At 41.1% G+C, this 26624-nt stretch overlaps 1 protein-coding gene across 15 annotated transcripts in view; it reads left to right on the plus strand.

Annotated features, from left to right (window-relative positions):
- The window catches only part of CLASP2 (cytoplasmic linker associated protein 2), a 276272-nt gene that overhangs the window by 144765 nt on the left and 104883 nt on the right, over positions 1-26624 (plus strand). For 6 of the 15 annotated variants that reach the window (XM_077811095.1, XM_077811084.1, XM_077811089.1 and 3 more), the window contains exons 17-22: positions 3309-3364; positions 5239-5412; positions 12084-12107; positions 20379-20396; positions 22449-22550; positions 22690-22716. In XM_077811095.1, the coding sequence (XP_077667221.1) occupies positions 3309-3364; positions 5239-5412; positions 12084-12107; positions 20379-20396; positions 22449-22550; positions 22690-22716 (401 nt within the window). The remainder of the gene's footprint in view (positions 1-3308; positions 3365-5238; positions 5413-12083; positions 12108-20378; positions 20397-22448; positions 22551-22689; positions 22717-26624) is intronic. The other 9 variants (XM_077811086.1, XM_077811092.1, XM_077811088.1 and 6 more) reach the window with 3 other exon arrangements.

Genomic DNA, 26624 nt, shown 5'->3' on the forward strand with positions numbered 1-26624 from the left:
AACGATGAATATGTACATTCACAGATGGTTTGCTTACCCTTTGCTTAAGCTAATGCATAATCACTACTAGGAACTTCATTAGTAATTCGTTCATGAAACTTGAAGGGTTGCATGTGGACTGAATATTGAATTATGGATAAGATAGAATCTTATCAAAGGACTTACCGTTGCTGGGTAGTAGCTTTACATCTGTGTTTTGGAAGCCATGTAGCTCCCAAACTATTTAAGGTAAATTGTGTGGGAATGTTGGGAGCTGGAGGAGGAAATACGAATATTAAAAGCAGTTGAAATAAAAACAAATGAGTGATTTTTTACCTTTTTACCCTGAAGTTACTACTCTGGCTTTTATTGTGATTGTTCACTTCCCTCTTCCCTACACTGATCTTGGGAGTCTGCCAAATCAGTATGTCACCTTTTACCAGTATATGTGATTCTCTGTGGTTTTCAACATTATTAACTTGCAAGAATCTTAAATAAATATAAATCTTACAGATCCTTTGGGCCCAAGATTAATTGTACAGTATACTGTGGGCACTATTGTTCTGTGAATAAGTGATATTACTTCTGCCAGCATCCTTACTAAAATAGATTCGCAAGATTGTAAAGTAAATTTTTGGTGTGAAATTTTGGTTACCTACAAAAGGAGAATTTTAAAAGTTAGAAGGATTTTTAGTTTTAAATGTCACATTTCCCCCCGCCCGCCCCATTTAGCCTCTACTATTAATGTTATAATTTTTTGTCATGGAAAAAAAGTCCTGTGTAGTTCATCCAGTAGCCAAAGGAGTTGAGAACTAAATATTTTCTTTATTTCAGTTATCATGTCTCTTATTATAGAAGCTTTACAAAGCTTGGTAAATGGATTCCTTCAATCTTACAAGGAAACTGATTTGAATTAAATTAATTAGATCACTTCAGAAAGGGAAGATCTGCAACATACTAATCAAGCTACTCTGAGACCAGCACTTATCTAGTTTACCTTCCTGACTATGCTGTTTTAACTTTTATGATCGTGGCAGTTAGGGGTAGAATTGTGTGGGGAATTGCAGAAAGTACTCTTCTAAGTTCTGCTCACAAAATAAGCTTCACCCATGTGAGTCATTTAAAAAAAAAAAGACATTAAATTAGATTGTGCAAGTGTTCAAAATAAAATTGGGCCTCCTGACTAAACTCCACTGGGCTTCCTGAGCTTGGCTCCCCCTCACTGGGGCTGAATATGCCCATATGCTCTGCTTGGCTCCTTAAGTTTAGTTGGCTAAAATAAATGGCAGTATGTTCCAAACACCACCTAGCTATGTCACAAAAATGAGATGTCACTTCCAGTAAATTGTGCAGATCTGCGATCTCCATTTGCTTTCTCACATGAAGAATGAAATAGTTAATTCTGACATTTAAATTATCACTGGACATCTGAATTATCTCCTGAATCAAATGTATGGGTCAATTCACAACCTTTCAGAGCTATTATTCCAGGATCTGCGCACTTGCATAGAAATCTCTGCATCATTTAAATACTTGCATATTTGAGGTTTTCTTTGCAACCAAAACAGTTAAAGATTTTCTTATAAAAGCAATATAGCAACTTGACACAGGTGTCAGTACACCATACTGTCATGTACCAGCACAGTACCAGCACAGTACAAGCCCTACCATACTGCCAGCCAGCTTAAAGCTTAGGAGCGATATATATTTGTCTTGAGTAATAGAATATTCATAGAATCATAGAATATCAGGGTTGGAAGGGACCTCAGGAGGTCATCTAGTCCAAACCCCTGCTCAAAGCAGGACCAATCCCCAATTAAATCATCCCAGCCAGGGCTTTGTCAAGCCTGACCTTAAAAACTTCTAAGGATGGAGATTCTACCACCTCCCTAGGTAACGCATTCCAGTGTTTCACCACCCTCCTAGTGAAAAAGTTTTTCCTAATATCCAACCTAAACCTCCCCCACTGCAACTTGAGACCATTACTCCTCGTTCTGTCATCTTCTACCACTGAGAATAGTCTAGAACCATCCTCTTTGGAACCACCTCTCAGGTAGTTGAAAGCAGCTATCAAATCCCCCCTCATTCTTCTCTTCTGCATACTAAACAATCCCAGTTCCCTCAGCCTCTCCTCATAAGTCATGTGTTCCAGACCCCTAATCATTTTTGTTGCCCTTCGCTGGACTCTCTCCAATTTTTCCACATCCTTCTTGTAGTGTGGGGCCCAAAACTGGACACAGTACTCCAGATGAGGCCTCACCAATGTTGAATAGAGGGGAACAATCACGTCCCTCGATCTGCTGGCTATGCCCCTACTTATACATCCCAAAATGCCATTGGCCTTCTTGGCAACAAGGTCACACTGTTGACTCATATCCAGCTTCTCGTCCACTGTCACCCCTAGGTCCTTTTCCGCAGAACTGCTGCCTAGCCATTCGGTCCCTAGTCTGTAGCGGTGCATTGGATTCTTCTGTCCTAAGTGCAGGACCCTGCACTTACCCTTGTTGAACCTCATCAGATTATTGTTTGTGTTTTTCTCCGCCAAGCTGTGTCCTAACATAGAAATGGCTATAGATGAATCAATGAACAAATATCCTGCCATCAGATGTCTCCTCATTTTGTTAGTGTTCTACTAGTCTCCTTTTGTCTTTTAGTCTCTCCTTTTCTCACTTGTGAAGCATATAGCCAGAACTGGAGGCTGAGAACTAATAAAGGGAGTGTTCCTTGCTCTTGAGAACAAGAGAACTGGTTTTTGGCTCCTTACTCTGTGCCTGTGTGTGTCAGGCAGAGGAGAGAGTTGACAATTAGTGATTGAGGGAGAGGAGTGCACCAGAAAATTTTGTTTGTGCAGAACTACTCACCAAGGCAGGATTGGAAGAAAATGTAGAACAAGAGTTGGAGCAGGGAGTAGGTTCAGAAGAGATTTTTTTTTTTTTTTAAAAGTGGGGTTTATGTGTGAGGAGGTGTGGAAAGCAAAGCAAGAGAAACCGAATCGAGCCACCTTCAGCACCCAACATATTTTCCTCAAGCTTCTGGATGGATCTTGATAGTTCTGTATGCCTGCAGTTTATATTAAAGGGTTTATATTATGTCTGCAGTCACCAAAGTATTAAATAATACTAATGCAAGGAATTAATTTTGTAATGTGCAAAAGCAGATGATGTATTAGGATGAGCATGCTTTATGCGTCGTTCTATATAGTATGTGTGTTACACGAAAACACTCCAGAAAGTAGAAACAGAAAATGGAGGTAAAAAGATGAAGGACTGAGAAGTGTTTTCGTAATTTTCATTTCTTACTAATATAGTTATTGTTTGCTTTTCTTTCAGTCGTCCTTTATCTTCTAAATGGTCCACAGCCAGCCCAGCAAGTATAGCTGGCAGAGGTATGCTCTCATTGCTGTACAATTCACACAAATAGACTTGTGTCTTATAAATTGACCATCTAGAAAGTTATGTTCCTATTTTAAATTAGACTTAGCCGTAATTTAAGATTTTTTTGTATTTTTCTGTTTATTCGGATACAGAATTGCATTATTATATGCATTGATGCCAGTTCCACCTATAGTTTAGACTGCTATCATTTTTCGTAAGACTCTATTTTTTCTGTAATAGAAAAATGAACACATCAATTATCTATGTACCCAGCAAAAATAGACCCTTAGATATGTGGCTACCATATTCAATGCTTAAAGTATGTTTGCCTGCCAAAAAAATGCACACCTGCCAATTGTCTTAATATTAATGTTTGATAGACATGCCTGATTTGATAAATATGAGCAATTGGTAGTTTCGCTAAGTTTAATAAAGTTACCAGAAATATCACATCCTGGATTGTATAAGGAGGCTCACTCTGTAATAAGGTAACATTCTGTTAGTGAGATTTGAGGATTATATTGCTGCGTAATTTTTCTCTAAACAAAAAAAATAAACTCACTGTTGTAATTATCCATTTGTTTCTGATATTTACATGACTGTGATTTGTAAACCTGTTAAACTTTCTAAATAAATAAATAGATTTAAAAAAACCAACCCCCCCCCCCCATATTAGGTTGAAACTGTAAAGTTCAAAGGGTGGTTAAATGCAAGAATTTAAGTTACCTCTGCTACCTTAATTTACCATCTTGTGTGTATGCATTGATAAGAATCTCATACTATTCTTTTATGCAGGACCACTGCGTCATTCAGTGAGCAAGATGGACCTGATCAGGGAATGAGTCAGGGTTGTGTAGTGAATGAGACTGTTGTTGTCTGTAGGACTTTTGCTTAATCTAATGCAGAAATTGGAAGAGTGTTTTGAGTGAGGCAGGAGACTACAGGAAGAGAAAGGATAGTCTCATAGGCAAGGTAGTTGAATTGTGCCCTAGAAAATCAAATTCTATCCCTGTTTCTTTCACAGTGATCCTATTTGATGCTGTCTAAGTCACTTAAACCACACTTTTTTACCGGTGGCCATTATGTTTCTCATTTTCTGGATGCCAAACTTGAGACCCAGTGGTCTGATTTGCAGAAATGCTGAACACTCACAGCCATAACTGAAGTGAACTAGAGCTGTGCTGTGAATATATAAGGTGCTAGAAAAATGCTAAGTACTCTTAAAAATCTGGTCCTAGTTGCATCAAGTTGCGCATTTTAAATCAGTGGACAAATTTGTCCATATCTCTTTGCCTCAGTTCTTCAGTTAGAAACTGGAGATGATAATATCACCTAATCTCACAGATAATGTGAAGATAAATTAATGTTTATGAAGCACTTGGATACTATAATGAATGGACCACAGAACTGCTTATGTGGAAATTAGTGCTTTTGTACTTCGTGCACAGGGCAGGAAGATGGAATGGTGTGTATTAAATAAGGCCTGTGACAGTGCATTGAATGAGGAAGATAAAATAAATGAATGATCCCCGTTCCGTGAGCACTGTCTATTCTATGCACTGAATAAGGCAGGGATCCTACTGGAAAAAATAGTATGTGATTCTGTAATTAAAGATTATATCGTAATACACAGAGGGGCCGAATTAAGGGTGCACAGGCAACCACAATTCTGTCATTTTAATACCTTTTGTGGGCTTGATTTTGCAACCTTAGCCTTCTCTTAATATAGTTACTTTTTATATTATTTAGGATTGTATTGAATGTATTGAATCAAGTTAACCGTATGGTTTATAAGACCATATACTGGATAGAGATGGAAAATCTTAACCAAACTTTTGATAATAAGTGGGCTTAGATTTAATTTTACCATCTTTACCCTTTTTAGTTTCAGGAAGTAGCAGCAAGACTGCTCCAAGTCCAGGAACACTGCAGAGGTCCCGCAGTGACATTGATGTTAATGCTGCTGCAGGTGCAAAGGCACGCCATGCTGCTGGACAGCCAACAGGAGCTGGGCGCTTGTCTGCTGCTGGTCTACCTCCTGGATCCTATGCTTCACTAGGTGAGAGATTCTGTTTTACTGTAAACTATTTCTTGGAGTTCATAGAAAGCAAATGGTAATGAAAAAATACTTCCGTTATTGGAAAGTACTGTGTATGGATATTTGGTGCACGCATAATAGTAGTACCTAGGCACCAAGTGCTTGAATTAAGAGACATCAATATTGTCTGACTAGGAGTTATTGTCTTGGCTCCATTTTTTGATTAAACTGGGTTTCTATGGATGATTTTAAGGGAGAGCTAATTTTGAGGCATGGAAGTGTTCTTGATGCTTTAGAGCAGTGTTTCCCAAACTTGGGACGCCACTTGTACAGGGAAAGACCCTGGCGCGTCGGGCTGGTTTGTTTACCTGCCACGTCCGCAAGTTTGGCAGATCGCGGCTCCCACTGGCCATGGTTCGCTGCAGCAGGCCAATGAGGGCTGCAGGAAGCAGCGTGGGCCGAGGGACATCCCAGCCACCGCTTCCTGCAGCCCCCATTGGCCTGGAGCAGCGAACCATGGCCAGTGGGAGCTGCGATCGGCTGAACCTGCTGACACGGCAAGTAAACAAACTGGCCGGCCTGCCAGGGGCTTTCCCTGAACAAACAGTGTTCCAAGTCTGGGAAATACTGCTTTAGAGCTTCCATTATCGAAGAAGGTCAGTGCAAAGAGTGTTTTCATTATGTTCTTAAAGTATATGAGACACTCTCATTCTGATCTCCAGCGGCAGATAAATGGACTGCAAAAGCTTTCAGTAGAAGGGAGCAGTCATGGTTTCTGTCAAATTTTAGAGGCAATATATCAATCACTGTTAGAAATCTCAAATTCCCATTTTATTTAAAAAAAAAATCTAAAATACTTTTGTAACTAAGGCATGGTGAAATGTTTCAAGCTGTATTCCATATTTTTCACTGTTCTATACAATTGTGTACAGTGTTGGTTTGGAAGAGTTGGTTTTCCAGCACTTCTGTGTATATTTTCACCTAAGTTGCATTTTTGTCAATGAGTAACACTACTTCTGTTTGTTAGACGTAAGAAGTGCTACCATGATATCTTTCTGAGGAGAGGTCTATCACTGATAGCACTTCTGGTGTTGGATGCTAGAAGTGTTGCGAACTCCAAACATGAACTCTGAGTCATAATCTGTCCATGATCTGCTCCTGGATGCAACAACAACACATTCTTCTTCAGGGCTCAAGGCAAGGCCGAGATTTAGCCTTACTCTACAAGCATTGTGGGAGGGAAGAGCAAAGGAAAGAGGCATGGTAGAGACAGAAGAAAGAAAAGGAAAAGGTCAAATTAAAATAGTGTTGGAGGAAGAGATACAGAAGAATGACGTTATCCTGCCTATGATAAAGTGAAAGGATTACTTTGGTCTTTTGCTAAATTAAATAGAAAAAATAAATTTTTTGGTTAGAACAGTGTTGTGCTTTCAGAACATATAAAGGACTACATTTTTCATTCCCAGCACCACCTAGATAGGAGTTTAAAAGAACACACAAATTTTCAAGAGGGTAAATACTGGAAGTTGTATACAGGGGAATGACTAGGAGGAGGATTTACTCGTGCTGTTAGTTTCATAGCTATTCTTTTAGTGGATACATTCGGGATCTGTTCCAACATATTCTTTAAATCTTGCTTTGATTACCTGGAAAGTATTGTCTCGCTGGCAACTGTCATTTGGAGTCTTTTTAGAAAAACAAACCAACCTATCTCTTTGTGACATACCTGGGGCACATTCCAGACTAATGAGTAGCTGTGTTACCCTCTAACCTGGGGTGCCCTTTACTATGGTTTGCTGCTGTAGCCTCCAGCTTAGAGACTGCTCACAATCAGCCTCCAGCATGTAAGTCACTCCCAGCTATGTCTGTCTGTCTACTGCAGCCAGTCTGCCACACCTTGGCTCTTACCAGCCTGGGTTATACTGCAGGGTTTCCCCAACACACTCCTAGTCTCAGATTTCCCCCCAGAAATGTATGCCCTGTACTGCCCAGTCTTCTCCTGGACCATACATATTTATATAAAATCCATTATTTCTTTAATAGAAATAATATGCACAAAACCTGCCACCCCAAATGGAATTTCCCAGACACTTCATTTTAAACACATTGGATTAGATTAAAAAAAAAACAACCCCACAAGTTTATTAAGTACAAAGATAGAGATTTTAAGTGAGTACAAGTAATGAAGCATAAAAGTCAGAAATGTTTACAAGAAAAATAAGATAAAATGCAACTAGTGCCTAACTTAACAAACTATGTTAAATTCAAAGCCAAGTTTTCTCACCACATGCCTTCAGCAGTCTCACTGACAAAACTTCTTAGGTCAGCATCCCATCTCCCAGTGTCCAACAAATGCTTCTTTCATCACTTCTGGTGCTGTGAATGTGATGGGCAGGGAGAGAAAGAGGGGTGCCTGGGGGTGTTTGTCCCTCCTTTTTGGAGTTGCTGTTCCCCTCTTGAAGACCATTTTTCGCTGGGTAACAGGAGACAAAAGACTATGGGGAAGCTTTCCAGTTTCCTTTGTTTCACTTCCTGCTTGATGGCTCTGTTTACTGCGTAAATGAAAATTAAGTAGAGCACACGTTCCTTTGTTTGAGACAGACCTGTTTGCCAACCTTAGTTTGGAACATGTTAATAACACCACACGGTGGAATCTTATAACTTCACATGCAGTGTTGCCACAAACATTTTATGATAACAGTGACCACCAAATTGAGTTTTCAAATGATACTTCACAAGGCGTACATTCTACAAAGATTATTACAATGGTGTGTAGGGTGTGGACACGAGTACATTCTGTCACACCTTCTTAGATTAAAATGGAAAAAATGAACATTGAGATGTATGTTTGATGGAAGAATTCCGATAATACTGTTCGTGACATTGGTCTAGGGGGTTAAAGGTAAAACAAAATATGAATGTACATTAGTCCAAATGGAATAGCTATTATTTTGTCTTATTCTCTTTCTCTGAATGATTAGTGTTAACTAGTAATGCAAATTAGAAAGCGTTCTTATAATCAAGCAATAATTGTAAAAAGGTTGTTTCAGCCCTTTCTTTGTGTTCTGGTAGTTCCAAACAATAGATTCAATTAATAGAGAAATCTTACACAAGAAATATAATTTAAAATTCTACATATTTTTATTTTTGTCTATGGTATGACTAATAGGCTGAGGTATTTGAGTTTATTATGGTATCCTTGTACTTTTAAAAATATAGTGTTTATAAACTGAAAATGTAGAAGTCTTAGAATTGTGAAGGAAAGAAAAGATGAGGGGAGAGTAAGAAAAATGTACCACATACTGCAAAATATTTTTTCTTTATTGTTCTCAGCATATAATTACGATTATATATTTTTTTATTTTCCTTGCCACATGTGGGTTCCTTGTAAATAAGTTTTAAACTATGTTCAGAATAGCTGGCAGCTTCTCATAGAGAGAATATTAAATGCATAACTGCCAACTATACTGATGTGAAGGAAAGATAGGAATAATAATGAGAGGCCAGTATGGCTCCATCAGGAGCTCTTTAATGACTTGAAAACTAAAAGGAATCCTTCAATAAATGGATTTGTCAAGAACAAATCATGCCAAACCAATGTAATTTCCTTGTTTGACAGGGTTACTGGTGTAGCTGATAAGCAGGAAGCAGTAGACAAGATCTTGATTTTAGTAAGGCTTTTGATACAGTCCCACATGATGGTCTCATAAGCAAACTAGGGAAATGTGATCTAGATGAGGGTAGGTGCACAGGCTGGTTAATAAACCATATTCAAAATATAGTTCTCAATGGTTCTCAGTCAAATTGGGGAGGATGTATCTAGTGGTGTCCCGCAGGGATAGTCCTGCATCTGGTCCTATTCAATATTTTCACTAATGACCGTGATAATGTCGTGGAGTGTGTGCTTATAGAATTTGTAGGTGACACAAGGCTGGGAGGGGTTGCAAGCACTTTGAAGGAAAGGATTAGAATTCAAAGTAACCTTGACAAATTAGAGAATTGGCCTAAAATCAGCAAGATGAAATTCAGTAAAGACAAGTGCTGAGTACTACACTTGAGAGCTCTGGGATCCTCCCAGACCACAGGGTCCAGCCTGAGCCTGACAGTCCACATAGCAGTTAAATAGGTCCGCATCCTAAGCTCCATGAGCCTGAGTTGGCTAGCATGGTCCAGCCCTGGGTGTCTAGTTGCTGTGTAGATGTATCATATAAGGGTAGTTAAACCCTGGAATTAGGTTTCTAAGGGTGGTTGTGGAAGCCATGCCTTTGGAGGTTTTTAAGAACAGGTTGGTCAGACACCTGTCAGGGATGGTCTAGGTTTACTTAGGCCTTCCTCAGTGCAGGGGATGGATTTGATAGCCTCTCAAAATCCCCTTTTCTATGTTTCTGTAAAATATTAAGAGAATACTGTCTACTTTTTATGTTTTAAATTTATTTCATCGTACTTTTTTTTTTTTTTTTTTTACAATAACCTCTTAAAATAAAATGTTTTTCAAGAAATTAACATTTCTGGGTCTATGCTTGCAGCATGACTGATAGGAATTTCTGAAGATTCAGAATTCTAAAACTTAGTAAACTACTGCAACAGTGGGTGGTATGTGCCTGCCCCTTCTAAAGATGTGTGACCTGGGATCTATATATTTGCTGGCTGTGGATTCACCGTAGGATCTGCCTTGCAGGAAGGTGCTCCAGAGTCTCAGCTCTTGAAAATAAATAAATAATTTAGTACTCTTAGTTAAGAAGATACCCTTGAAAATATGAACTGAGTGTAAACTGAAGCAATGTAGCATGCCAGAATGTGCTGGAAGCATGAAACAGTACTGAGTAAACTGTCCCTTTCATCTCAGTGGGGTGGTTGAAACCTAAAATGACTGTTTAAATGGGCAAATTTGTTAATTATTTCATTGCTGAGCATCTTACCAGAAATGTCCTACAAATGTGCTTATCTTGCTTCCAGTTTGGTTTCCGTGTCTTTCCATGTGGAGAGTTTAATATAAAAATAAATACCAGGGCCACTGTACTGACAGTGTTGTTCGTGTACATATTTAATTATTTAATTAGAATCTTTTTTTAAAATTTAAAGTAGCTGTAGAAATCAGGACCAACTTACCGGAGCACACAGGTCTCTACTTACCTCTACCTGTCATTGCTTGTTGATTATTGATGAAAAAGGATCTCCCCTGTGCTGTTACTGCATTAGAACATATGTTTGTTTTTGTAGCTGTAGAATCAGGAAGACATTCTCTGCCAGACTTTAGCCATTTTGAGGTTAGTTCTGCTGTGAGGCCTGAAATTACTAGCATCCTTATAAGCAACATTCAGCGGATTATACATATCTCACTTGTACAGGGGTTCTCACACCAAATTTTTTGGCAGCCTCTGAGTGCAGCCACCAACTCTGGTTGGTGGACGGTCTGACAATTTCTTTCCTAAAATACTTAAGTAACTTCAGGAAAAACAAATAAATATGCATATTTATGTGTCCAAATCATTGTAATTGATTGTTGTAGGGTTTTCTGTAGACTCAATAGTAAAAATAATTTACAGTTATAATTTGGTGCCCCTGGCCCCCCGCTGCCTTCCTGGCCCCATTGCTTCCCCCCCTCCCGCATTGCCTTGGGCTCCCTTCCATGGTCTCAGACCCCAGGCTCACCCCATTTTTTGCCTCTGGACCACAGCGCCCGGTAAGGCCAGCCCTGCAGAAGCCCAGAGCCAGAGCCCCATGGGTGGAGTCGGGGGTGGGCTGAAGCTCCAAGCCCACGGGCAGAGCCCTGCTACTGTGGGGAGGCTGAAACCCAAAGCCCTGAAGTTGGTGGGAGGGGGGGCGCTGAAGCCCACCTCAGGAGGCCTGCAGCTGAAGCCTGCTGCCAGAGTCCTACCCTGTAGCCAGGTGAGGGGGGACTATAGCCTGTCGCCCGAGCCTCTGGCTGAACCGGGGGGAGGCTGAATTCCACCCCTGAGCACTTCAGGGTGGGGCTACTGCTTTTCCTCCTCCCCCATCTCTTCACAAGAGGCTGTTGTGGCCACAGGAAAAAAACTCTGGTGGCTGCATGCAGTCATAGTGACCACATTTGAGAAACACTGCACTAGTAAGTATTGTAGTGGTACTCAGCCTTTATTTTGCTTATATTATACTCAAAATCTGGGTGCTCCTTTTTTGCAATACACCACACTCCATGCCAAATCTTTAATTGCTTTTAAGCTGTATGTACTAGTCGACCTTCCTTTTTTTCTGTCTTTACTGTGCTGGCCTGTTTTTTCTTAAATTTCTACTGCCTCCCCTTCTGAGGTTTCAAGTTAAGTGGCAGAATTTCAGAAGTGGGGTCACTGTGGTTCAGTAACACTATAAATGTATGTAAATTTGAATTCTCATTGACTGTTGAGCACCAAGCAGTTGATGTATCCTGAAAAAGTTCATAAAATTTGCTTCCAGAGTTTGCTCAAATCTAGATAATGCAAATAGGTTCCACATCTTTTTGAGGGGGTCTTGTACCCTATCTTATATTTTTGCATACATTAGGTTGGGAACCACTGACTTTTCTAGAGTTTACACACATGAATTAGATCTACAGATGTTTGCAGTGTTTACTATTAATATAGTTTCTTTAATGAATGTTTTATGACTCTGTTATGAAAGTCTTCATTCTAACACACTAAGTTTTCCCTGTTTCTTTGCCTGCTCTTTCAACAAAGAGGATACTTCTGACAAGATGGATGGTAAGAACTTGTTTTGTCTGCCCTCTTCTAATGCTACTAAAACATTTTTGGAAATTGCATTTAATGTAAAGTTCTTGATGTTTGTACTGCACAGCTCTATTGATTAATATGCAAAATGTCTTCATTAACCCCTCTGTACACTAATTTTAGTCTTAAAGTGGTTGTCTTTCGTATTATTACTGTATTTGTCAATATATCTTGACGTTATGGATGTCAGGTGTCCAGCTTTAAAAGAAACTTCGTTTATCTTAAATCTGATGTTATTTCTGTAATGACCAATCATTGTGAATAGAAGCTTTTGTCCTTCTTTATTTAGATGCTGACTTTACCAGCTAGGGTACCATCAACTTGAAAACTTAATCTTTAAAGTTTTGTATATGGTACTGTGAAAAGTTTGTGTATTTGGCAGTACCTTGTGTTTCAGAGGTTCAGGGGTTTCACAATTTCTCCTGTATTGTCAGTCAGTTTCTTTTTTGTGAAGAAGACCTTTATAAACATCAATAAGGGAGCAGAAAATTATTGTAAAATATTTTAGCTCTTTTAAAAATCAGATGTATTATGTAAAGAGTGCTCTGTTCATACCTATATTTTAAAATAATCAAATTAGGAGACGTTTAACAAGACACTGTCAACTTTAATTAAATTAATTCTTTTTAAAGATAATTATTGCTGAGTAGGCCTACATTCATGGATTACATAGCCTCCAGCATGTTTAACAGAATGTTTTAAAGGTTTATAGACTTTCCCTCAAATTGCATTTTAGTATTTATTTGTTCTAGCTATGTATTAAACCGTCTTTAGCTAGTTGTCCGCTATATCTCCTGTCATAATTGAAAAGGCCTTCTGAGAAGCAGAATTCTTCTAGCAATTGTTACTATGCTACAGCTAGATGCTTCCAATAAGTAGCTAGAACTAGTGCTTCATCTGCTTCCTGCCTTGCCATAATAGCTGAGTTTGATATTTGTTCAAGGATGTTACCATTGGCCATGTTGGCTTGAAAGATGCTGAAAACTCTTTATATAAACTTTTGCCACATGTATTGTAACTATATCCCAGTGTTTAGAAAAATGAGGAACAATAGCTACTATCAACAAAGCAGGCACCATTCCCTACCGTCATCCCTATCTTTTCATCCATTATTGAGTCAGATGAGCAAATAATCTTATTAAATACACACTCATTTTGAACCACATCATAAAGGCCATCAGAGTCTAGCAGACTTCAAGAGGGATTGAATTCCAGAACCAAGGTCTCCATTGAAAATGCAGTTAGGTGGCACACAGGAGAAGAGATTAGTAAAATACCAGACCATTTGAAGAATTATGGATAACCAGCATGGTGAATTGCACTTTGCAGCTAATTGTAAGCCAGTAAAGATCATGGAGTACAAATGATGTTCTTCAAGTGGCTTTGCATATTCCCATTTACGGGTGTTGCACCCATTTGTATTGCCTTGCGGTAGAATCCACCTGCAGGAATATCAGCTAGAGTGCTCTTGCACCCCATCCCTCCAGTTGGCATCCTGATGCACCGAAGGTGGAGGCTATAAAAGGGGTGGAATGCCCTTCTCACCTCTGTTCCTTCCAATTACATGCCAGGATGGATGTGAACTCTCCAGTTCCTTGAAGCCAAGAGTTTTCTCCTCAAAATTAGTTAGTGTTAGCTTTCAGTTAGCTACTAACAGTTAGGGTACTTCCCCAGTTCTGAATAATGGTGGAATCGAGGAAGCCAAAGGAACCTGATTTAAGAGATACGCTTTCTGTCCAGCCATTTTCCTGGTATCAGATGATGACATGTCCCTAAAGTGTCTATGTGAAGGTCACTCGCCATCTGGGTGTTTTGATTTGCTGGACCCTTACCCCCAGAGCCCTCCAGGATGGGACGATTCATCTCCAACTACTGCTTTAAGGAGGCCCTTAAGGTTAGACCCTCTTAAGGTCAGACTTTGCTTCCAAGGACTACCAACCTCTGTGCTGGTGGTCTCTGGAGGTTCCAGCAGACTGCAGGGTTTCAAAAAGCCACATCATCTGACAGGGCTGGATTGGTTCCTGTGCCTCTCCCCTTCAAACCTTCAAGGACATGTGTGTCCAAATCAAGGCCTATGTGATCACATCCCTCCACCTCGGTTATAGAGAAAATGTCAAGGACCAGTCTGGCCGCCCTCACCAGTGCAGTATTTCATGTCTTACAATGGTCCAACTCTGACTGGGCCCCCACAGCTGCAGAATTGGCTCCGACTGCATCCTCCAGGATCTGGAAGATGGACATGAGTGGTACCTCTGAACAAGGATCGTCAGCCTGAGATGTTGTGGCACTGAGGAAAAAGAAGCACAGGACAAAGACTGCCAATGTTAACAGTGCCAGTTCCCATGCATCAGAGTTATTGGTTCTGCTTATTTCAGCTAGCACTGCTATGGTTCCTAAGTGGAGATCAGCCCCATCCCCAGTCACAGCAGTGAGGGAGATTAGCCCATGTGGACCATTGGATTCAGTGTCACAGCCAGATCTTGCTCCTGTCTTGACCACAAGTACCTTCCTAGTTCCAAAGAGTTCCGCCACGGTGATGGCCCTAGTCCACCCTCTAGCTCCGGAGCAGGTCTCGGATTTTTGAAGTGCATGGCACGCAAGAGGGGAGGCATGTGCCTTCAGTTCATGGATCCTCACCTTCATCCCCAGTTATGAATTTGAGAAATTAGGCAGGGTAGCTCCAGCAGCTTGCAAACTGCCCCAAGTAAGTGCAGGTGCCATTGCTGCAGAGTTGATTGCCAGCTCCCATGTGCCGATGGATAAAGACATAAGGCAGCAAGTCCACAAACAACTTTACTGCTCAATAAAGTAGTGCCAGTTGTATTCACCCCTTTCTGCCCCTTAACAGTAGATTAAACGGACAAAGGTCTTCTCAACACTAAGCCCAGGAAAGCAGTAGGTTTGGATGGATTCCTGAAGAACTTGGGCCGGGTACTGGCCTTAACCAGCTGCATAGAATCTGTGAAATCTATCAGTTAAAATTAAAAACAGCTGCAGGATTAATTGACCTTTCTTCCGCAAATAATACTGTATGGCTCAAAGGTCTCTGGCTGAAGTTGGCATGAGAAAGCTAATGATAATCAACAATACTCTCCTCATTAAGATGCCGAGTAATAGAAGATTCACTATACATGTTGGTGAATCTGCTAGCAAATCACAGAGATTGAACAGTGGCCTTCCACAAGGATCTGTTTTATCACCTGCACTATTCAGTCTCTATACCAGCGACATTCTGGTCACATAATCCTGTAAATTCATCTATGCAGATGATATTGCACATTGCTCATGATGCCGCAGAACATTATAACCTCACTAGACTGGTAGTCAGACAGGACCAATGAGCTCAAATGTATACAGTTCAATCCCTCGGATCCATCCCAGACAGTGATTTCATATGGATCATCCAAAAGTTATGGGGACATTGAACCACTTAATGGTTTAAGGACATTTGTCTTCTCAAGAACGTTGCACATCAACGTACTGGAACTAAGAGCTGTTCATCTGACCCTCAGATTGTTCCTCCCTCACTTTCAAGGAAAGGTCACGCAAGTAGTAGTGGACAATATGTCAGCAGTGTATTATATCGTCAGACAGGTGGGTGCTCACACCACCCCTTCTGCGTGGGCAGTAAAACAATGGAATTGGTGCATCCGCCATGACGTTTGCGTAGCAATACATTTGTCCGGGAAAGACACTAAAGTCAGGCCTCGATTTACACTGTGGTTATGTTCTTAAAAAAACAGCGTGCAAATAGAAATCATGTAAAGAAGATACCAAGGGTCTATGGGAAATAAGGGTTTAGGTTTTAGGCTCACAAGATGACCTCCCTAATTTATACAATACAGTATAGTACTACAGGTTTTATTTAAAAAATTTAATGAAATTCAAACTTACTACAGTACAGGTACTAACCTTTATTCATGTTGAGGATGAACTTGATACAGTATCAGCATTATCATCATGTTATTGAAGTCAGAACTCTGAGGGTTCATCTGGGAAGGTTGGGGAGTGTGGAGTAGTGGGATGGGCAATGACGGGATGGAGGAGGGGAGGCAGGAAGGATCGGGGATGCCTCCACTCACCACCTCCAGGCAGCTGTGTGGGGGGCCATGGACACTCTGGCAAGGAACCCCCCAGGCATGCTCCTGGGGCAGAGGGTTGGAGCGCAGGGGCTTGCACTGCTCTGCCCAACCGCCTGGCTCTCCTGCCAGAGAGTGGGGTTGGGGGCTTGCCCCACTCCTCCTGTCCACCCGGCGCTCCAGCCAGGGAGTGGGGTTGGAGGCTTACACTGCTCCACCCGGTGTTCTAGCTGGGGAGTGGGCTCAAGGGCTCGCCCCTCTCCACCTGTCTGGCGCTCCAGCCAGGGAGTAGGCTTGGGGCATGGAGTCTTGTCTGCTTCCCAGCTGGAAGGCCAGGCGGATGGAATGGGGTAAGGCCCCCGACCCTGCTCCCCAGCTAGAGCGCCGGGCAGGCAGACTGGGGCAAGCTCCCAACCCCGCTCCCTGGCAGATGTGCTGGGCAGAGTGGGGCAAGCCCTGGACTCCACTCCTTGGCTGGAGCGCCAGGTGAGTGGAGCGGTTCAAGCCCCTGCACCTTGACCCCACACCTGGGGCCCCAGGCCAGCATTTCAATGGCCCACACAAGGCTGGCTGAAGAGGGTGAGGGGGAGGTGCCCAATCCCTCCTGCCTTCCCTCCTCCACCCCCATCATTGCCCACCTACCCGAAGTTGGGGCCCACCCGGTGTAGGGTCCTGGCTATGCCACTGATTTGTGCATCTTGGCAACAGCACTGCACCATGTAAAAGTGAATCCCTACTGTGTACAAATATAAAGGGTCACAATTAATTGACCGTGCATAAATGAAACCTTGCCGAAACAAAGCAAAAAAAAATATGTAAATCGCGGCCTGACTGTAGTTGCAGATTGCTTCAGCAGGAATGCCTTCCTGAAGGACCAGTTAGTTCAGACCCTTTTTTCCAGATGGTGTCAACCAATTGTGTATCAGTTCATGACAAGATTAATCAGAAAAAGTGTCATCTTTTCTGTTCTAGAGTAATTAGGGATAGTCTGTCTTTCTTGGGTGCTTTTCTTCTGCACTGTTGGAGGGGTTTGATATATGCCTCCTTTTCCCTGATACAAAAGGTGACAAGGAAGATACATCTGGACAGAGCAAGGAATAATACTGATTGCCCTGGCTTGGCCACATCTGCAGTGGTCCACAGCTGTCCGGCAAAGTCTTTATACGTCTCCCCCTGTCTCCAGATCTTCTGTGCAAGAAGGGGAGCAGGATTTTTCACCTGGACCTGCAGACCCTTCATCTGATGGGATGGGTGAACAGACTTTGACTCTGTCTGCACTTGAGCAGTCGTGTTCTTCATCTGTGCAGTATATAGTGGTTAAATCCAGGAAACAGTCTACAAGAAACTGACTGTCCCAAATAGTCTAGATTTCAGGCATGGATGAAGAGGAAGCCTGATCCTATCTAATTCATTGATAAAGGTTCCTTTGGCGTCCATCTCCACATATCATATTTGAGTTGATGATAGATTGCTGTTTGTTCATGCTTCACGTAAAAAGGTTATGAAAGGTTTGTCAAATGTGTACCCTTCTGCTAAAAAACGCATCCCTTCTTGGGACCTCGGTTTGGTCTTCACCAGTTCGATGAAATCCCTCTTTGAGCCCATAGCTGAAGTATTCGTTGCATCATTTATTCCTGAAAGCTGCTTTAATTATTGCCATTACATCAGCCAGTAGAGTGAGTGAACTGAATGCACTCATGTCTGATCCACCTTTTACTCTAGTTTCAGAAGGAAAAGGTAGTCTTTAGACGTGGTCCTTAGTTCTTGCATAAGCTGGTAGCTGATTTCCACATTTAAAACTTCTAGACTGTTCTTCTCATATGCCAAGAATATTATGAGGCATTATGAGTTCTTCCCAGACTATTTCATGGTGAATCAAGCTTCTGTATCTTTTAGTGATATGCTAGTGAGAGTTCCTCTGCCTGCTTCAATCAGAACACATTATGCTACAGCTGTGGCTACTTCCTTTGCTTGACTGAGGCTGATGCCAGTTGCTGAAATCTTCAGAGCTGCAACCCAGATATTTGTACACACCTTCACCAAGCATTGGCCTCTGAATTTACTTTCTAGAGCGGATGCTGGGTTTGGCAAGGTGATACTTCAGTCTTTATTCAACTAGGACTCTGTTCCCATCTCCAGACTCTGCTCAGGTCTCAGCACTGCTTATCAATCTATCCTATAAGTTGGAATATGCGGAGCCACTCAAAGAAGAAATGAAGGTTACTTACCTGTCACTGGAGTTCTTTGAGATGGCGCTGCATATTCACAATTCCCACCCTCTTTCCCCTCTCTGTCAGAGTTCTTGTAATTATCTTCTCTGGCTGTATGGTGGAAGGAACTAAGGAGCAAAGGGTGCTCTGTCCCCTTTATAGCCTTTCCCTCTGTGCTTTGGGACGCCAAGTGGAGGGGGGATGCGAGAACACTCTAGCTGATACAGCTGAAAAAGGCTGCTGCCACAAGGTGGTTCAATACCTATAACTGGGAATATGTAGAGCCCACTTGAACTCCAGTTACAGGTAAGTAACTGTCACTTTTTGCTTATAGCAGTCCAAATTCCATAAGGTATTGGTCTGCCCTATTAAACAATATTGGACGGTTCTGTATTCTTTTCTGATTTCCAAATCAAAATTTGATTCGGTTGCATATAACTTTTATAATTAGCAGCATCCCATATTCACCCTGAACTCTTGCGGTCAAGCTGGTTTTTTTGTTTGTTTTTTTTCCATTTTGTGTATCATCACAAGTAATCTGGGCTCTGCAGGCCAAGTTCTGCTGTCAGGTAGACCTGTGCAACCCTTTGGTCTTTAGTGGATTTTCAAAGATGTCTGGAAGAGAATGGGACTTCAGATATATCTGAAGACATAATGTGCTCTTCAGGACTTCTGTTACTTGTGATGATTTGCAAGATGGAATAAACACAACTTGATAAAAGTCCAGGATGAATTTGCAGCACTGGCAATTTTTTAAAAAAGTATTTATATGCAAGCTGGGCAGACTTGATTTGGAAAACTGAGAGACACTCCCAAAACTCGATTTAAAAAAAGTCATTATTAGGATAGGGTGGCACTTTAAAAGACCAGGAGGGTTGCAGTTTGTACTAGCTGTAGCTTCTGAGGCTTCAGTGGTGATCCTGCTGTGAATAAAGTGTATAGAGTAGCTCAGTCTAGAAGCAGCAAGAGCATGCACAGTCCTAGCAAGGTTTGCAGAGAGGGTTAACCTCCCACAACCTCTAGATGAGGTGAAGATGCTGAATGGCTTTTTTGATTACTATAGTCATCTCAGTATTCAGAAACAGCATTGGATTAGAAAAAAATTACCAACCAATAGCGGGAATATTTTTACAAATCCTGTCACTTCCCGAATATATTCACCCAGAATCTGCAGACCATGGTTTCAAGGGAGCCTCAGTGCAGGGTGGAGAAATGGTGCTTCCACAGCTTTTCTCCTCTTCCCACGCTTTGGTTTTTAGGGCACTGATGTGTGTTTTACCTCAGATTTTGTCTTAACTGTCATGTTTGCCTCATTAAACTAGCATACACACTCCAACTGTGACCCATTTTCAGTAACCTTGTTTTTCTCACAGCTCACTCTTCCAGGCAGGACTTGGTCTAAAAGGGTGTACATTTTTTGAGGCATCAGATTGAATTTTGTTGGAATGAATCTTCCTTTCTAACATCTTCCATCAGCTTCTCTCTGCCCAATGTTTAATGCACTGGGTCTGTATTGCTTACTTCAACCTGGAGCTTGTATTGGAATTCTATATGCAAATGTGCACCATGTGCATATGTCACCGACTTTCCTTAGCAGTTGCTTATGATAGTATGCTTGATATCAAAGTCTGTTCTTGATATGCTACTTAATTGTCTTAAACTCATATGCATGATTAAAACTTCAGTTTTTCTTCAATATTCCATGGTTTTTCAAAGAAAGTTTGGCGTCTAGCAGTGCATTATGTATTTCTACAATCAGCTCACAATGTAGCCTTTGGCTTTCCATTGTAGTTTAATGATGGAGTTGTAGAGCAAGAGAGCAGAGGTTAAGATCCATTCTTACATAAACATATTTTGTCAAGGTACTCTAATTTCATATAAGTAGGAATGAAAAGGAATTGAATCAAAGAATAGTGCTGTTTGGAATATCATTGTTTTATTATTTTTTCTATTAGGAACAGCTTCTGAAGATGGTAAGAAAAATTAATCTTTTGTTAGAATAGCAAATACTTTCATCTTCATGCTTTCATTTATACGAACTAAGTTCTAGAAGTAGAATTAGCTCATTGTGGTGGTTGGGGGTCATTCCATTTGGCTTACACATCTAATATTTGGTTATTGAAGTATATTTTTGTAAATTCTTTTGCATTGTGATTTTGGTTCTCAGGCAATCATTTTCAATAAAAATGTCATTGCTTAACATTTTACTATAAAATTACAGGAGTATTATGTTTTGATCTTTTAAATTATAAGCTAATTAGGAAAAACTCATCTGTTGAACAGATGTGCTCACACTCAGGAAGCAGGTGCTATTATTAATTATCTATTTGGAACATGGAAGAACATATTAAAATGTATTGTTAAAACCCTTCTAAGCTAGCGCCAGAAAACATTGCCTCATAACATTCAAAAAGATTTTTGTTTTTTATTTTAATGGAAATTACATCAGGCCTTTAGTGATAATTCAGCATCAACCAAATTGGTGGTGCACTATATTCCTAAACTCTCTGGGCCAGATTCTGCACAGAAACCCTGAAACCTCATTACAATTAGTGGGGAAAATATTGTCAATGCATGGGGTGACTGAGGGTAGAGTTTGTCCCAGTCAATTTAACCAGTAATGGTAATACATTGCTTTCTAGTAGCTAAGTGAATAACCTCCTTTATCCTGGCTCTCTTCCCATAGACTTTCTTCTGTGGACTGTTCCCTCTACTTGGATGAATAATATTAACTTGGCTGGTCTTGAAATCCTGCTGTGGAAAGCCTAAAGGGGCTGGAAACTAGATATAATGAGCCTGTGTGCCTAATTCTTCTGGGTCAAGGATTGACCCTATATGTCTGCAAAACTTTTTTATTGTTAAAGTTAATGCAGTCTTAAATTGAATAAATTGTTGTGCTAGAATGTCACTTCTCAAGCAGTTTCCTCTTGCAACCTTCCAAAATTGTGTCCAACTTGTTGTTTCTAGGTTTTGTTTTTGTGTAGGGCTGTCATGTTGGTTTAGAACCTGTATGCAGAATTCTGGCTATTCGCTTTTAAGAGTAATCTGCCTATTAACTGTCATTCATACTGTTGGAATCCTCCCTTCTTTGGTAATTTCATTGTGTTGTCTAAACATTGAGGAGTAGAGATGATGTCACACAAAAGATGATCTTATCGGTTGGCAGTCTGGAGAGAGCTGAATTCTATTTGAGTTCTGCCATAGACTTCCTGAGTAACTTCAGACAAGTCCTTAAAATCTCTGGGTCTCAGTTCTTCGTTCTGTAAAACAAGGGTAGTATTTCTCTACCTCATATGGATGTTGAGACTTATTCATTAGTCTTTGCAAAGTTCTTTTGAAAACCTTGTATGGAAGGTGCTATAAAGTATAAAGAATTACTTTTGTGTCCACATCCATGGTCATGAGTATAGTGGTATCCTGAGGTACAGAGAAATTAGATGGCAGGTCTCTGAAAAACGGAGCAGTGCTGCTCAGAATTGTTGGCAAGAATCCTCAGTGGCTTGTTCAAAAGATAGCCAGGGATGGTTTTGTTACCTAGAGGACGAAAAAGGAAAGTTAGTAAAATTATAGCTTTCAAGTAGTAGTGAGTAGAGTTTGATATTTGTTACATTAGGTACTTCTCTCCTCTTAAATTATAAAATATTTTCCTTGACTCTCACTTCATAAGCTTTACTTTTAAAAAATATACAATCAGTGTATTTCTGGAGAAAACTAGAGTTATCTAATTTGGTGTTGATGAAGACGAATTAGTTTTAATTTTAAAAATTGATTGTATATAAATTCTTTATTGAAGTACTTACAGTCAAAAAGAAAAGTGTTCGTTTCTTAACTTGCAGTTAAATCTATTGCGGTATTTAATTTTCTACTCTGAATTGTTTTTTTTCAAGTGAGGTTTGGATAATTGAGTTTTCCAGTATGTAAATCTTCAGTTTTCAACTATAGCAACGTAATAAAATATTCATTAACACTATGAGGTCTCTGTTCATGACGAAGACTATTTTCTTAATGTCATTTTTACTTTATAGGTCGTATACGAACAAAGCTTTCAACACCTTCTGTTGGAATTGGAAATTCAAAGACCGATTCTAGAGGACGTAGTCGAACGAAAGTGGTCTCTCAGTCTCAGCGTATGTATTGTTCATTTATCAGTAATACTTGATAAAAAGATAGGCCATATGCTTAGCATACATTCATTGACCAATGGCTATGGTCAAAGCTTATTTAAAAAACATAAGCCGCATACTGAGTTGTTGTTCTGTGCCTTAGGTTCATCATCGCCAGACAAAAATGAAGGTATTTTTTTTTTTCGGTGTTTTGGGTCAGTAGTATTTGCATGCTTTTGAAATCTTTGATGATTTGTGTTGTCATACTCTTTTGGAGAAAAATTAGGGCTAATGGGAAATAGGTTGTGTAACAGGAAATTAAATCTACCATTGAAGCCAGTTTGTAGTCTTAAAAAATCCTCAACAAAATCTTCTGTACTATCTATCTAGAAATCTTAGAAATGTAATATCAGAAATTAGGTAAAGTGGGGGGTGTCTTTTTGTACTTATAGATGACCTGAAAATCCTAGTTCTTCGGTACCCAAATCCTCTTATTTTTTTAGTTAATAATAGTCTAAAAGTATAATTCAGTAATTGTGTTTTCCCCTCCACCTTTCACGATAAAGTAGACACTGCCATTCTCACGTGAGTGCACTCTAGTTTCCCAAGTATCGCCAGTATCTTTACTCCTCAAATTTCCTGTTGTTTTGCATTTAATATTTCTTTTTAAATTTTTCACTGAGGGTTTTTCACTGGGACTTTTTTCTACCTCAGCAGCAATAGAAATAGTTTAATTTTGGAGCGAAGATGCTGGTTGTTTAAAATATACAATGTTTAAAAGTGATTTATGCTATCTAGGCTTTAAATGATTTCTAAAATTGTGAAATGACAGTGCATTCTTCAGGTTTGAAATTGACAATATGTGTAGGTTTGGAAGGATTAGATATTTATCAGTAAATGTCTATTTCGCTGTATACATATAAACCAATGAAAAAATATCTCTACTGATGATGATTAAAACTTACAGACAGACACTAAGAAAAATGCTATTTGAGAATTTATTAGTGTTTGACTTAAGGATATTTACTTTGCATATTTTGACATATGATGTTGACAGTTTGTTTTTTAACAGTTATAAATATTTAACTTCTTCGAGTGATGGTCTCTGTTGTATTCCACTGAGGGTTTACGCATGCATCCAGAGCCAGAGAATTTGAAAGTAGTGTCCATTGGTCCATGCGTGAACCCTGGTTTGCCTCATGGTTTTGTCAGAGGTGATAAAAGGCGAGGCGGAGCAACTTCTTCTTCAGTTCCTTCTCATCACCACCTGGTCCAGATCAGAACTTTCAGTGTCCTTGTCTCTGAAGCACCTTTAAAAATATTGTTGTACATAGTTTTAGAATTTTACAATTTATAGTGTTTTTAGCTGTTTTGTCATAGTTTATCGTAATGTTTGTGATTAGGATAGATAGTTTAGGGGGGTGTTTTCCCTACCGTCCCTCCTGCTCTTCCCCGTACTCTCACGGGGGTACAATGCCTAAGACGCTGGGCTTCAAATTCTGTGCCTCCTGCCCATGTTCCTTCTCAGTCAGTGAGTGACAAACACCAGTGCTGCCTCTACTGCTTGGGAGAAGCTCACATTACATCACGGTGCAATATTTGCCAGTCTTTCCGCAGCTGTACCCGAAAAGGTTGGGGCCTTTTCCTCTGGAAGCACCTTATGGAAGTCTCCATGAGGTCTCGCTTGGACTCTGGCCGGGGAAATCTGCTCCGCCCCACCCTAGTGCATCGGCCTGAAACAGCTAGGGGTGCATCTCCTGCTACTGAGTCCAGATCGACCACTATGGACCCCACACCAGGGACTAGTCTGGAGGTAAGGAAGCATTCCCATAAGCGTGGCGTTAAGTCTTCCTTGAAAACAAAGAAAGGGGATGCTGCTTCCATGAGCTTGAGTCATGGAGAGGGCACGCATTCTAAAGTGCATAAACAAGAAAAGAAGTCCCAGAAGCAAGGGGATCAGATGGTCTCAGGTACCAAACTGCAGGTACTGTCAACATTGGCACCCCATAAAGTGTGGGACCCGTTCAGTCCAGGGAAGTCCACTACTCCACCACCACTTACCCCTAACATCAGAGAGATTGGGAAGAGCACGCGAGCCCCAGGATATCTTTATTTTAGAGGAACCGAGATTGCCTTGCATGATGGGACCCTCAACCTCTAGGAAGACTCTTTCTCCCCCTCATGACATGCCACCCCTTGCCTCCTGCTCCAACGGTCTACACATGTCTGCCGACTCCGATGGTATCACTGAAGAAACTGTAGTCCACCTTCTCATCTTTGGAAGAGTTGGATGATGGAAAGGGACCATCAATCCCCTATAGCAGTACGGGTATTCGAGAAGGCAGTCTGGATCGTGCAATACCATACAATGCAACCACCATGGACCCACTGGTTCCCCATGCCAGGGGATCTGCCTCAATTCCCTCCAGACTGAGCATACTGGCCTTATTGGGGTCCATGATCCCAATACTTCCCTCTCAGAACTCACCTGGTCCACAAGGGAGACTTTACCTGTCTCCCTGTTAAAGGGGCCGTTGAGTAGAAGCTCAGATCCAATCTTGGAAGAGAAGCCCTTCAGCCCGGTTCCGACAGTGCCACTGGAATCAGAGAGAGTCCCTTCCTCTTCCCGAGACAAGGCAATGACTTCAGCGTCCCCTTTGCCTTTGGGTAATTCCGGGATTTCCTGGTGGGGGAGCTTCACATCACCTTGGAGGAAATCCAGCATATACAGCATAAACTCCTGGATATTCTCCATTCATCTGCACCAACTAGTGTCACACTGCCCATCGATGCCGTCCTTGAACCCTTTAGGATGGTATGGTACACAATAGCCACATGCACACCTACCTCCAAGGGGGCAGAAAACCAATGTTATGTTCCAGCTAAGGGGTCTTAGTTTCTTTTCTCACCCACCCCCCCAAACCCATTTGTGGTTCAAGCAGCAACTGAACAATCCAGGCAACAACACCCACCTTCCACATCATCCATCAGAGAGGGCAAGCAATTGGACCTTTTGGGCTGTAAGGTCTTTTCCTTGGTCAGTCTCCAATTCAGGATTTTGAACTATCAAGTATTACTAGCCAAATATGTTTTCCCGAATTATGGCAAACTGGAGGCATTTGCTGACAAACATCCTCCGCAAGACTGGGCTCATTTCCAGGTGATCATAGAGAAAGGGAAGCGGGTGGCAAGAACAATGCTCCAGTCAGTGGTGGTTGTGGCAGATACTACTACTAGGACTATTGCTGCAAGCATAGTCATGTGGAGGGGATCGTGGCTCCACTCCTGTGTTTTCCCTCAGGAGGTACAGAACACTATAGAAGACTTCTCTTTTAATGAATCCCATCTTTTTAATCAAAAGACAGATGATTCCCTTCATACTCTCAAAGACTCCAGAACAACACTATGTTCACTGGCTATTTTTATGTCTGCTCCGAAGTATAAGCTCCACTGCCTGCCACCCGCACAATGCTACAGGTTCTCCCAGTTTTTCCACCAGAGGCCTTATGGGCCTCCACTGACAAGACAAAAGACAGAGATCCCACCCTCTGGGACCACCTTCACAGGAGATGCAACCCCCAGCTAAAAGGTATTTCTAAGATATTCTAGAGAGCCGTCAGCCATTTTGCGTACTGCCATGCAACCATCTTACCCCCTTCAGAGGCACTCTTTTTCTAAGCTTGGAGTGCAATAACAGACGTGGGTGCTAAATGTCGTCCACCATGGCTGTATGATTGAATTCATCATGCTACTTCCTCCACAGCCCCCCGATCCCTCCTTAGGGACTACTCTTACAACAGCATCCTCACCCAAGAAGTGAACTTCTTTCTACAACGGGGAGTGATAGATTGTGTTTCCCTGGAATATCACGGGACCGTATTCTATTCAATTAACTTCCTGATACCCGAGAAGAAAGGCGGACAGAGACTAATTCTAGACCTCTGGCTTTTCAGTCACTTCATTCGCAAGCCCAAGTTTCGTATGGCCACACTAGCAGCAATCATCCCATCTCTGGAAAAAGGCATGTGGGCTCTCAATATGCAAGACACTCTCACATAGACATCCATCCAGCCCAGAGATGATTCCTGATGTTCACGG

Source organism: Eretmochelys imbricata, chromosome 2 (assembly GCF_965152235.1).
Source record: "Eretmochelys imbricata isolate rEreImb1 chromosome 2, rEreImb1.hap1, whole genome shotgun sequence".
Lineage (NCBI taxonomy): Eukaryota > Metazoa > Chordata > Testudines > Cheloniidae > Eretmochelys > Eretmochelys imbricata.